The sequence below is a fragment of the Durio zibethinus genome, chromosome 3 (assembly GCF_047325235.1).
Source record: "Durio zibethinus cultivar Kanyao isolate XHJ-2024 chromosome 3, ASM4732523v1, whole genome shotgun sequence".
Taxonomy (NCBI): Eukaryota; Viridiplantae; Streptophyta; class Magnoliopsida; order Malvales; family Malvaceae; genus Durio; species Durio zibethinus.
The window spans coordinates 37,828,514-37,842,345 of record NC_143164.1 but is presented as its reverse complement, the minus strand read 5'-3'; the positions used below and the strand labels follow the sequence as shown (position 1 = coordinate 37,842,345).

The 13,832-nt window shown below is 32.8% G+C and overlaps 2 protein-coding genes and 1 pseudogene across 11 annotated transcripts; 2 read left to right on the top strand and 1 right to left on the bottom strand.

Moving 5' to 3' along the window:
• The first annotated feature begins 3,091 nt into the window (after nt 1–3,091).
• On the top strand, nt 3,092–13,603 carry LOC111283446 (uncharacterized). 10 transcript variants are annotated; one of them, XR_016341124.1, is made up of 16 exons: nt 3,109–3,686; nt 3,805–3,942; nt 4,095–4,283; nt 5,640–5,777; nt 5,874–5,995; nt 6,166–6,298; nt 6,400–6,529; nt 6,652–6,731; nt 6,884–7,018; nt 7,152–7,329; nt 10,952–11,395; nt 12,161–12,271; nt 12,419–12,561; nt 12,663–12,967; nt 13,138–13,272; nt 13,405–13,603. XR_016341124.1 is itself a non-coding variant. In XM_089758835.1 (11 exons), exons 1-11 carry the CDS (start codon nt 3,240–3,242, stop codon nt 7,946–7,948), a joined length of 1,659 nt encoding a protein of 552 aa, XP_089614961.1. In that variant the 5' UTR covers nt 3,092–3,239; the 3' UTR covers nt 7,949–8,468. The 10 variants fall into 10 exon arrangements, 3 of the variants coding, with proteins under 3 accessions (XP_089614961.1, XP_089614959.1, XP_089614960.1); XR_016341122.1 differs by lacking the exon at nt 10,952–11,395 and having other exon boundaries at nt 3,092–3,686; XR_016341123.1 differs by lacking the exon at nt 10,952–11,395 and having other exon boundaries at nt 3,092–3,686; nt 12,356–12,561; nt 12,888–12,967.
• LOC111283447 (cytochrome P450 81Q32-like) lies at nt 7,636–10,936 on the bottom strand (annotated as a pseudogene).
• On the top strand, nt 12,364–13,437 carry LOC111283610 (uncharacterized). Its single transcript, XM_089757850.1, has 5 exons — nt 12,364–12,561; nt 12,663–12,792; nt 12,888–12,967; nt 13,138–13,272; nt 13,405–13,437. Exons 1-5 carry the CDS (start codon nt 12,364–12,366, stop codon nt 13,435–13,437), a joined length of 576 nt encoding a protein of 191 aa, XP_089613976.1.
• Nucleotides 13,604–13,832: the final 229 nt, after the last annotated feature.

Sequence of the window (13,832 nt, the reverse complement as noted above, 5' to 3'; positions counted from 1 at the left end):
ATAACGCAAAAGGAAGGTGACCATGTTCTCCACTTTGACTTTTATGATATGAGCAAATTTTAATGCCAACCATTTTAACTATTGTGTGGGATCCAAGAAGCTTTAATATAGGAAAGGCCTGAATGTCATTAATGAAACTAACTCAAAATGTTTTGTTTAGTCAGCAATATGTTTGTTTCTAAGCAAGGCATGGGCAACTTTCTTCACATTAATCACAATTAAGAGCTGGCTTGTTTGACTAGATGGCACGGTGCGCTGGTAAAATCTCCTAGTTCCCATAAAAACTAGGGGTTTGATGCGGTGAGAAGGCCCTCGCTACATCATGACACTGAATCAAACGAACTATAAATGGGTTAAAACAAGTTTATCAGTTTCGTGATCCCTTTCATCCAAACTTTTTTGTTTTTTCAAAATCATCCTATGATCCGGATTGAGAGTTTAGATGACATTACCCTACAAAGAATGTATTCTTACCAAAGCCAAGAGGGTATTTGTCCATGATCTCTGTCCCAAAAGTTTAATTCATTTGTTTCTTTTTACAATTTTGTTACCCTCAATTTCTTTTCTGTTTATACTAAGACATTTTAAACGTTTTAAATTTATTGTCCTATCTTGTTTTATTCAATCTATTGTCTTGTTTTAAAAACCAGATAATTGGGTATTTTGTTTTTTCCTTTTTAGCAACTTTGTGAAAGAAAATGTACTTTAAAATCATGTATTCCAACCTGTTTCACATAATTCCCAAATGGCCAATGGATTTGAATAATGCTTGTTTATATTTATTAATACATAAAAGTTTTACATTATTTATTTAATACAAAGAAAATAATATTATGATCAAAACTTAAAATCTTTATGCAAATAATATCCTAGTTTCATTAGCTTAAATGAGGTAGAATTTTTGGGTAAAGATTTTGTATATCTAGTAATTCGTGTTATTATGTCTTGTAAAATATTATATTCGTATTTTATTTTATATAAAAATTATGTATTATAATTTATATGAATTTAAAAATATAAAATATAATTTTTTTAATTTTATTAAATATATTTATAGTCTTTATAAAATTTTAAGTCATATTATTTTCATATCATTTATTCATATTATTTTCGTATCGTATCATATCATCATGTTATATTTTAAATTATTAAGATCTTATATATTACTTTTTCATTCATTATTTTTTATAATAAATTCATTATTATTATTTATGTGTAAGATTTACTCATAAATTTTGAAAGTTATACCGGTAAATAGTGAATAAAGTTGTATAATAAAATAATGAATCAAAATATAATAATGGGAAATCGGATCCAAACTTTTTATATTGTGTACGTGCAAACAATAAGTTTTTATATATAAAAAAAAAGAAGTCGATATCTTCCATTGATTTTGTGCATATCACTTTCACCAACCACCGGCCTCCGTTCGTAATAATCAGAGAAAATTATGCCGTGATCTTCAAAATTATCTATCTTTAACCAATACCCACTTATTAGGCCCTGATTTTAAGAAATGACAATCATATCTGAAGATCGGACGGATCCTATGTAGGTTTGGTTTATGTAATCAGATAAAATATTGTGGGTCCTACTAGTCAAATGATGATTAGTGATGGAATCGAAGTGTTTGTTAGACTAACAAGATATCAAATGTGGCCACTGTGCGTCCCAATACAAGGGAAAATTATCCTCGTTCATATCGGATATTTTCGTATTCCTCTTTTGTCCTTCTTATGTCCTCGAATTACAGCTTAAAATTAGAAAAACAATGTAAGTGAGCTGAAATAGATTCAGTCAAAAAATAATTTTTTAATCATATTATTTTATTATACATTATAAGTATCCAATACAATTCATAGATACCTTTATTTTACTATTAATAAATATACATGATAAGATAATTTGACTCACCTTCTTTTAGTTTATCTATTTTCCCATCTCTTTATTAATTTCATTTCAAAAAATTAATTGATGTTAACTTGTTATATTTCACTTATTCGATCTTATAGGTTAACAATTTTACCTTTTTATTTTTTGTGGACCCTTTCTTTTACTTTCATTTTCTATTTTTTTTAAGATTTCATTAAACTAATATTTTTATTAGTTATTATTTATTTTTTTACTTTTTACTTTTAGAAATGTAAAAAATAAATAATAAAAATGCCAACCATACAAAATTCCACTATTTGACTCACACTTGCACGTCAAAAAATCAACAGATGTTAAACTTTAATTTTTTTTTTCACAATCTTCTATTCTGTAAGTCAATGGTCAAACATTTATATTAATAGTTTTTTTGAAAAATTAAAATGGGATAGTTTGACTAAAAAAAATCGGTGAAAAAATTTTGAAAAATTCAAAAATTAATTTCAAATTATAATATTTAATTTAATTTAAATCGATTTTTTTATTTAATTCGAATTAAATTTAAATATTAAATACATATAATAGATTTAGATAGAATTTTGAATTAAAAGATCAAAAATAAAAAAAAATTAAATCAAATCAAATCGAATTATATATATATTTTAGTTTATATATATATATATATTTAATTTTTATAAAATAAAAATAAAAATTTTATATCAAAATCTACTTAAATATATTAAAATTTTATATTAAAAGAATATATAAAAATTAAAAAAATTAAAAATTAGTAAATCAAATAAAACCAAATAATTAAAATTTGATTTAACTTAAATGAAAATTCGATTTAAATTCGAGTTAAATTTTAAATTTTTATAATATTATATAATATTTAAAAAATTAAATCGAATTAAATATGATTCAAATTAAATTGATATCACTTTTAATTTTTTTTAATTTAAAAATGGACAAATGATGTTTGAAAATATAAAAGAAAAAATGATATACTATTTACTCCTTTGCTTATATTTTTACCTAAACTACGTGTTTCAATTTTTTTAAGAAAATTCAAGAAATCAGAGTGAAAAAAGAAAAAAAACCAAACAAAAATCTCTAATCCCAAACGGATAATGGCAATCCTGTAATAATCTAAATTCAGAAGGTCAAATCAGGCTTAATAAAAAACAAAACAGAGATCCACGTGCCTATTTTAACATACAGTCTTCTTCCTTCTTCCGGTTCAAAACCCGCCTTCTCTCTCCTCCCGCCTTATATCTTCCCCCGATCTGTCTCCTTTCAGTCTTCTCTGACCAATTTTCCGTCGTTTTAACCCGCCCCAAAAAATAAAAGAAAAAAAGAAAAAATATTGTATGATGGACGAAAATTCAGCTATGATTGAGCAAATTCTCAAAGAAGTTGAAAACGAGAATGGAAAAAACGACGACTTTAACGGATGGAAGACGGTGTCGTATTCGAAACGGAAGCGGAAACCGGCGAAGCCTCCTCCGTCGGAGAGTTTTTCTGTTGATTATCCCAATGGCGGCGTATCCTCCGACGTCTTCCGCTCCATCGAAGAACATTCTGAGGTTCGCCGTCGTCGCGCCGCCGATGTTGCGGCGGCTGTTTCTTCCCCTGCCACTAACGGATCGAAGTCCGACGAGGAAGATGATAGTGACACCGGTGGTGCTGCCGAGAACGGTGCAGTGGAGATTAAGATGGTGAAGCAGAAGAAGCCGAAGAAACCGAAGGTGACTGTGGTGGAAGCTGCTTCGAAGATCGACGCTGATGATCTTAGCGCTTTTCTTATTGATATAACTGTGAGTAATATCTAAAATAAATAAAAAAAAAACCTTAATTTACATTTTTTTTTTGTTTTATTAATTTTGAGTGATCTGAATCTGATTCTTAATTTTTTAATAAATTTCATTTTTTTAGAGTTCATACGAGACGCAGCAAGAAATACAATTAATGAGATTTGCTGATTACTTTGGAAGAGCATTTGCTTCGGTGAGTGCAGCGCAATTCCCTTGGTTAAAGATTTTCAAAGAATCTACCGTTTCGAAATTGGTTGATGTAAGTTTTCTTCTTTAATTTTTATTTTTTTAATAGTTTCGGAAAATGTCATGATTTTGTTTTAGTTCTTCTGAGTTCAGTTGTAGAACATGCATAAATAGAACTTTGTTAGCTTGATGTTGGATTCGTTATTGTTATTTTGTTTTGAATAGATTCCGCTTTCAAATGTTCGAGAAGATGTTTATAGGACATCAGTTGATTGGTTGAATGGGCGATCTTTGGATGCATTAGTAGCTTTTGTTTTGTGGTCATTGGACAGCATTCTGGCTGACCTTGCAAGTCATCAAGGAGTTACAAAGGGATCAAAGAAAGTTGCTCAGCAAGCACCAACAAAGTCTCTGGTAATTGTTGATCTTATTTATTCGTGTATTTGGAGCTGCATCTTAAAGAATGGTCTAAAATGGAAGGAGACGCGCTTAGTAGAAAAGAATGGAAGTGTGCATGTGTTTGTATCACGCATAGAATTTCCAGACTTGGGTGTCATCACTTGCATGCTAGTTACTGGTCAAATTGCCACTGATATTTCAAAATGTATGAAACTGAGAAACCTAAAACGAGATCCATTCTCCTCTGTTCCTTTCTTGCATCTAATTTTTTCTTAGTGGTGAAACTTTTTGAAAGAGTTTGATTTCTATCTGCACCTTTTAAAAACTGAATGCAATATTAAGATATGTGTGCATTTCTACAAATAAACAGTAATTCTTTTATAAATAACTACCTTAATTTGAAATATAACTTTTGAATACATTTTTTTCTTCATGCATAGGCATATTGCATGTGTGCCAAATACGCTAATTTAACATAATTGTTTCTTTGGATCTATAATCATGAGTGTTTTGATATGAAGTCAATATCTATATGCTGCCAGGTTTAGTGTTTTTATGTAATCTTCTTGTTTTGTGATCTGTGTGCTATAACAGTGGTAAGAATGCCATGGATGTAGTTTTGTATCAGTGTAGCAACCATTTTTATTCTATTTGTCTGTATGTTAGGAGTTAGTATGATGATTTTAATTATACAATGAGTAAAAGCAATCAACTTCACATGGAACTTGAGCATTTACTCAAGTTTCTATCCTCATTTGACAGTCTTGTCCTAATTTTTTGTATATTGTCATCTATTTCATACATGTCTATTGCTTGTTACGTCTATTTTTGGTTAAAGATGGGCCAATGCCATTTCTATATTGTGTCCAAACATGTTCATGAATTTGATGGGATGGGATGTCTAGTTAATCCATCTACTAGCTATATGAAGCATCGGTTGGCTTGGACAAAGCTTATAGCTTAGCTTTCTAAACATATTCTGCTTTTCAAACCAAAGCCTTCCAACTATGTTTGGTTTTTTTCTACTCAATGCAAATTATCCTTACCTCATGAGTCTTTCCATTACTTTTCTTTTTGTTTATTTTGTTATTTGGTAGGGTTGACTGCAAACTTCCTTCGTTGAAAATGAGGTGAGATCTAATGACCAAGAATCTCCCTGATGTCCATAAGTGACCTGTTTTCTTCCAAAATATGTGTAATTTGGTTTCTTCAAAACGTTTCTACTGAAGTTCTAAACTGATTCCAATTTCAGAGTCTATACCTGAATGCTAGACACTTTGTTTGAATACTGTTATATATTTCTCTACTGATTGATGTTAGCAGCTGGTCAGAAGAGTAATTCATGTTTAATTAGCTAATCTGGAATTGCAGGTTGCTATATTTGTGATTTTAGCAATGGTACTGAGAAGAAAGCCTGATGTTTTGATCAGTCTGGCTCCGACAATCACGGAAAATCCAAAATACCAGGGACAGGATAAACTTCCTATTACTGTGTGGATGATTTCTCAGGTGTCTATTGACAACCATAAGAGTATAATGTTTCTTCATGTACTAATCACTCTTTAGTATATGACTTTAATGGTGAATTTGATTTTGTTTTCACAGGCCTCCCAAGGAGATTTAGCTGTAGGGTTGTACGTGTGGGTACATGCTCTGTTGCCTTTGCTGAGTGGCAAGTCAATTTGTAATCCTCAGACTAGAGACTTGATTTTACAGTTGGTAGAAAGGTGGGATGCCATTTGTTTTTGATAAACTTTTTCCATTTTTAAATCTTTTGGATTTGAGAATATATCTTTACCTGCTAATTGTAGGTCTATATATGTTTTCTGCTTTATGCCAACAGTTCTTTTTTTCCTCCCATACTCCTGATCCTGTATGTTTCATCTGTTGATATCAGAATAACTTCCTCTCCAAAAGCTCGTCCTATTTTAGTAAATGGTGCTGTTAGAAAGGGAGATCGGCTGGTGCCACCTTCTGCTCTTGAGATTTTGATGAGAATCACCTTTCCAGCGACCTCAGCTCGAATTAAGGTAGTTTTTTGTGCTGGATCTTTTGCATGATTTCTTTGACTCAGTCCTAAGGTTTCCAGAAGTTTGGGATGTGATTCAGTTCTAACGTATTAATCATTTAGGCAACTGAGAGGTTTGAAGCTATTTATCCTACCCTGAAGGAGGTTGCCCTCGCTGGTTCTCCTGGAAGCAAAGCAATGAAGCAAGTTGCCCAGCAGATACTGAACTACGCTGTGATCGCTGCCGGGGAAGGTAAAACTAAATTCTTATAGATTGCTTTGCAGCGGCTTTTTAAACCCATTCTGGTGAAGTGGTATAGGAAATTAGCTCTATCCATTTGCACTGTATTCCTTTTTTTAATGTTGTTAATGCAGGTGTTCCTGAGCTATCAAAGGAAGGGAGTGATATTTTTATTTGGTGTTTAATTCAAAATCCCGAGTGTTATAAGCAATGTGTAAGCAATTTCTGATTTATTTGAAGATTTTTCATCCACTTATGTATAGGTTGTGCTTTCTATTTTCAACCAGATCTTTGACCGTATTTTCATTCACTTAACTAGAATATTGTTAAATTTGTGTTGGTTTTATGCATTATCTTTGGAAACAGGATCTGCTTTATCTTGATAACCTTGAAGCAAGTGTTACTGTTTTGAGGAAGCTTGCCCATGAATGGAAGGAGCATTCTGTTAAACATTCTTCACTTAATCCTTTGAGGGAAACTTTAAATAGTTTCAGGCAGAAGGTAATGCATTCTCATATATTTCAGATAACATATTGTTTTTGTTTTACATTTTTACATGCTTTTATGATTTATATACAAAGTGGAACTGAGACCGAATTTATAGCTAATTTTGTTCCATTTGGTTTATAAATAGAACAAGGATGCAGAAGATGATGCAGATGCATCATTGAAGGAGGCAGACAAGTACTGCAAATTGATTTTAGGACGCCTGTCAAAAGGACATGGATGCTTGAAAGGTGTGTTCTTTGCCTCTATTGCACTAGTTGCAGGTGCCGCCATCATGTCCCAAAATGTCCAATTTTTGGACTTAGGTAAGTTGTCTGCGATGTTTAATCTATCTTAGGCACGAGGCTGTTCTCGACCAGAGTTTATCTCTCTGGTTTTTGGTGTTTCAAAGCTGTTATTGTTTCATAATGACTAATTTATAGTGGCTTGGGTTGCATACATATCGAGAGATAATAAAATCTGATCAAGGGTATCTTTTTATACATATCAATAAATGTCTATTGAAGTATTGAACCTTGGGTTACATACATACATAACGAGAGGTTACCCTATTTCTTATAGTTTAGATTCTATTTAGGCCGATGCTCGTAATTGGAAACACAAGAACAATACTAATTAGTTCCAGTGAGAACCTTATTAACAATGGGACGAGCTTTACACATGGCTTCCAGTGGCATGAGTTTAGGCATGGTGGTACCATCATCCTCAGTCATGTCAATTTCTTGCTCACTCACTCTTTCCCATTCAAAACATTGGATCAACGATCCCAAAGTCAACCCAACCATTCGTTGAGCCAAACTGGCTCCAGGACATGCCCTTCTTCCCAATCCAAATGGCATCAACTTGTTTGATTCCCTATCTCCATTTGCAAATCTCTCAGGTTTAAAACTTGTTGGATCATCCCAAAACTCGGGGTCCCTATGAATGGCCCATGCATTGATCAATACGATCGTGTCACGTGGCACATCGTATCCGGATATACTGCAATCAGACGATGCCATATGTGGAAGCAGAAGTGAAGCTGCTGGGTTCAACCTAAAGGACTCAAAGATGATACTCTGAAGGTATTGTAGCTTGGAAATTGTGTAGGTTATATTTTATCTGTTTTCTCTTTGGTGTTAGGCATGCCATGGACCCATCTGCCTCTATGGTCAATTGTCCACTTCATGAAGAAGAAAATTGGAGTGGGATTAGTACACCGTAAGTTTCTGATTTCAAGCCTCGGGACTGAAGAATTGAACCCCAATTTCATCACTAGATTTGAATTAGTACGTAGTTTTTATTTTTTATTTTTTGGTCATTTAATTCTTTTACAAGAAAAATGTCAAAATCAACCCCAACAACTATGTTGGACGTTGGATTTAGACGTTGTCTTGTTGAGAACCTGAAGGTGGAATTTTTCATGAATCTTATCTTTAAGATTAAAACCAATTTTCATAGAGCATTTGAGCTTTTGAATCTATTGATCAAATAATAAGTGTACATAACAAAATAATGTATTTTTTTATTTAAAGAATCGAAATCTCCTTCAAATAAATTAAAAAAAAAAAAAAGCTTCACTAGTAGTAAGGGTCTTACCTGAATTAGCCCTTTGATAAGTTGATCAGTATAGTAGTGACGCTGAGTTTGTTGCAAGGAAAGAAGATGATGGATCATAGTAGTCCCAGCTTGGCTCTTACCTCGAACCTCATCAATCAACTTTTGCAAGAACCAATCCATCCTCTCTACAAGATTCATCAACTTCTTCACATAATTCCTTCCACCAATCCAATTCAAAATGGGGATAAAATCTCCTGGATGGGTTACTCCACTTGCATGAGACTCTTCCATTAACGCCTTAAACTCCTTGGCCTCTTCTTCATTTGTCACACTATCCCTACCATGGTACCTCTTCCCTGCTACCATTCTCATAATGTTATTAAATGTTAAATCAACAAACATCGATTTTAGCTCCACTTTGATGAACCCTTGTTGAGAATCACTCGGTAGTTGCATCAATAATCGCTTCACTTCGTCTTTTCTAAAGCTTGGGAATGCGTTCAAGCGATTTGGTGAGAAGATCTCAATGGCACAAATCCGACGCAGGTTGAGCCAATGATCACCATAAGATGAGAGAACGACCGTACTCTAGTTGTAGGCAAGGTACTTGCCAATTAGTAACTTGGATCGGTTAGCTAAGACGATATCGTTCTTGGTGAAACATTCCTCGGCTGCTGTTGAAGATGAGACTACAACTACAAGGCGGAAGCCGAACCGAAGGGAGCAAATTGGGCCATGTTTTTGTGACAGACTATGGCAAAATCGATGGATGGGTCGTTTTATGAGATGGAGATGGCCGATAAGGGGAAGAGGAGGTGGACTTGGAGGAAGGTTTTTGTGGGAAGTTTTGGGTTGAAACAAGAATTTGAAGCAAAAGAGAAGAATGACAAGAGAAAGAAAAGAGTAAAGGATTAATGTTGATTCTTCCATTGTTTACAACTTTTATTAGTTCAATTGGAGCTTGTTTTGTATGTATATAGAGAGGGAAGAAGGGGGAGCCTTTTAATATAAGTTGATACAAGAAATTGACGAAGGCTAAGCTTTTTTGACAATTCACCATTCACTCCGCGTGATGGAGTTTTCTTGAAGATACATCTATTGTCCTGTCTCCCTGTTTCCGTCGTCTATCTATACTATTAAACTTTTTCTTTAGTCTCATAATATGGTAGTTGTTGACAAGTTCATAATATCTTTACCAATACTCTATCATCTTCAATTACCAAAAAAAATACTTGGTAATCTATCTTAAATCAGTTTATTCTCATGAATTTTTAAACTTGATAAATGAAATTAAATATTGATAAATGTTCATTTATTTTGGATAAGAATCATTTATTCATTTAATCATTAATTTTCTTAATACCCAGCAGAATATCTATTCATTTTTTCTCAGCTGCATAATCTAATGCCCAGCTGGCTCAAGGAAATCACATTATTTAGTTGCCATTTTATCTGTCTAGGCCTGAAGATTATGTAAAGATAAGGCAGTTCTTTTTCTTAACTGATGAAATGTTATTCATGAGCTTTATTTCCTCTATAGTTTTCCACATCCTGTAGTGCTTCTGTTTTAAAAGAAAATTGCTGCCTAATTCAGCAAAACAAAAATGATAGCCACGGAAGATGAAGTAACCAGGATCCAATTTAATGGTGGCTCCATAAACAATTTTTGTTATCCCGACAAAAAATTTAAAGTTAATATTATCTTGGTTAGATTAAGGGTGTAATCGAGCCAAGTCGAGTCGATACAGTGAGAAACTCGAGCTCAAGCTCGACTCATAACTCGGGACTCGATGCTCAGCTCGAACTCGATCGAGTTTTATTTTTCAAGCTCGAGCTCGATTCGTGATCGAATTCGAGCTACTCGAGCTCACTGGATTAAGCTCGATTAATATGTAAAAATAAGCTCGATTCGTATACTCGACAAAAATTTGATTATTTATGCTCGAACTAGAACTCGAACTCAGACTCGAAATATTTTATTAATTAAAATAATAAAAATATATTTAAATATAAAAATTTGATTAGGCTCGCGAGTTACTCGAACAAGATATAAGAATACTTGAATTCGGTTCAATCGATAAGTCAAACTACTTGAGTTCAAGCTCGACTCGATAATAATCGAATAGAATTTGAGTTTTCTTCGAATCGAATTCGAATAGTTTCTGAGTACTAATGTATAATTTACACCCTTAAGCCAGACCCCTAATGCAGTAAACTGGTTACTATTCCCCCATTCTAGACCACTCAGTAATTTTTCTTTTAACAATCAATCTACTTTTGGCATTGAATCTGGTCACCTTTTACTTTTTCCTAATGTGTCCGTTGGCTAAGCTTTTCCTTATAACAAATGCTTAATGATTGTCAAATCCTGAAATGAACTTTGCAAAGAAAATGAAACAAATACAAGCTGAAGCGGAAAGGACAAACAAGAGAGGGACCATCCATCCATCCACAATTACTACCATCTTTGTAGCTTTGTCTACGAGAAAAAGGGTCTGTTTTGACCTGGATGCAACAGATAATAAAACAGAAGAATGATTGATATAACCAAAAACAAGGAGAATGTGAAGCAGTTGAAATGCAGAAATATCCAGGTCCAAGTTTTGACCTGGATACTTAGAAACTTGCAATTGAGGAAGAGGCGAATCATCATGTTTATGAGAGGCTGCAAGCTCTTGAAGAAGACAGGGAATTTCTAAAGAACTGCATGGGCTCCATAAAAGAAATTAAGGAGACAAAGGGATGGATCTTCTCCAAGAAATCTTGCAACATGTCCGAGGCCTGAGGTCAGTGGAACTCATAACAAGAAACGTGAGCAATGATCTACACGAGGTGATTTTAGGCTTCCTATATATATATATATATATATATATATAAAGAATCACCTGCCATATAATTCTATATTTGTTTTCATATATATTGAAGAATTGTCAGTTGAGTTGACAACCTAGTAACTTGTTTTTCCTTCTAGTTTTTCTTGACTCTTTTCTCCATAAAGTTTGGAGGAAGGATTTGAAATGAGAGGGAACGGGGCTTTATCTTTTTTCTCTCCTACTGTTGGCATCAGGCATGGTTATACATGTTATGAACTTTTTGGAATATAAATATATGCTGTTAATTTCTATAGTTATATGAGGAGTTGTCGTTGATGTTTTCCTTCTTCTTTCGGTCCGCCCTTAGTTAAAATTAAAATTTAAGAAAAAAAAAAGTCATGTTTAAAAGGCAGGAACTTCCTATCACTGTATGGATGATTTCTCATGTGTCTATTGACAACGATAAAAATAAATATAATAATTTAAAATATGACATGATAATAAAATATAAATATAATATAAATAAAAAATATAAAAATAACATGATTTAAAATTTTAAAAAAATTAAAAATAAATTTAATAAAATAAAAAATTATATTTTATATTTTTATATCAATACAATTTTTTACACGAAATTTATATATAAAACACTATATGAATATAATATTTTACGCATTATAATAATAAGAATGGTCATGTCTACGATAGAATATAATGTTTCTTCATGTACTTATCACGCTTTAGCATATGCCTTTCAACTGTGAATTTGATTTTATTTTCACAGGCCTGTCAAGGAGATTTAGCTGTAGGGCTGTACATGTGGTTACATGCTTTGTTGCCTATGCTAAGTGGCAAGTCAAGTTGTAATCCTCAGACTAGAGACTTGATTTTATAGGTGAGATGCCATTTGTTTTTGATAAACTGTTTACATTTTTAAATCTTTGGGATTTTAGAAACTATCTTTACATGCTAATTGTAGGTCTATATATGTTTTCTGCTTTATGCCAACACTTCTTTTTGTCCTCCCATTTTGTTTCATCAGTCGAGATCAGAATAGCTTCCTCTCCAAAAGTTCGTCCTATTTTAGTAAATGGTGCTGTCAGAAAGGGAGATCGGTTGGTGCCACCTTCTGCTCTTGGAATTTTGATGAGAATCACCTTTCCAGCGCCCTCGGCTCGAATTAAGGTAGGTTTTGTGCTGGATCTTTTGCATGGTTTCTTTTGACTCAGTCCTAAGGTTTCCAGAAGTTTGAGATCTGATTCAGTTCTAATGTATTAATCATTTAGGCAACTGAGAGGTTTGAAGCTATTTATCCTACCCTGAAGGAGGTTGCCCTTGCTGGTTCCTCTGGCAGGAAAGCAACGAAACAAGTTGCCCAGCAGATACAGAACTATGCTGTTAAAGCTGCTGGGGAACGCAAAACTAAATTCTTATAGACTACTTTGTGGTACAGGAAATTAGCTGTATCCATTTGCACTGTATTCCATTTTTTTTTAATGTTGTTATTGCAGGTGTTCCTGAGCTATCAAAGGAAGGGAGTGATATTTTTATTTGGGGTTTAACTCAAAATCCTGAGTGTTATAAGCAATGCGTAAGCAATTTCTGATCTATTTGAAGATTTTTCATCCACTGATGTATAAGTTGTGCTTTCTACCTTCCTTTCTTGTTCATCTTTCCCCCAGATCTTTGACTGTAATATCTTTCACTTATCTAGAATATTGTTAAATTTGTGTTGGGTTTTTGCAATATCTTTGGAAACAGGATCTGCTCTATCCTGATAACCTTGAAGCAAGTGTTACTGTTTTGAGGAAGCTTGCCCATGAATGGAAGGAGCATTTTGTTAAACATTCCACACTTGACCCTTTGAGGGAAGCTTTAAATATTTTCAGGCAGAAGGTAATGCATTCTCGTATATTTCACATAACATATTGCTTTTGTTTTACATTTTTCAATGCTTTTATGAGTTACATACAAAGTAGAACTGAGACTGAATTTATAGTTAATTTGTTTCATTTGGTTTATAAATAGAACAAGGAAGCAGAAGACGATGCTGATGCATAGTCAAATGAGGCAGACCGTATCGTCTTTAATCTCGTATTGAAAAAAAAAAGTGAATATAATATGATATATATATATATATATATATATAAATTTAAATTTGTAAGATATTTTTTGTAAGATAAAATTATGAGACTTTTAAATTAAAGCAGACAATATCTTGCAGGTTAGGTGCAGCTTCCCACAAATGATATTAAAGCAATTATTAATTGTCAAAAATCATTAAGTGCTATACAATAAAATCATGAGAGTCGATATGTGTTACATGGTGAAAAATCACTTTTAAAATCTCTTCATTTAATGATTTTAGTTTTTATTGTATAGTGAAACAATGGCAATCACTAAGTATTACACAATAAATAAACATTTTTTAAATTTTAACATTTGATATGATTTTG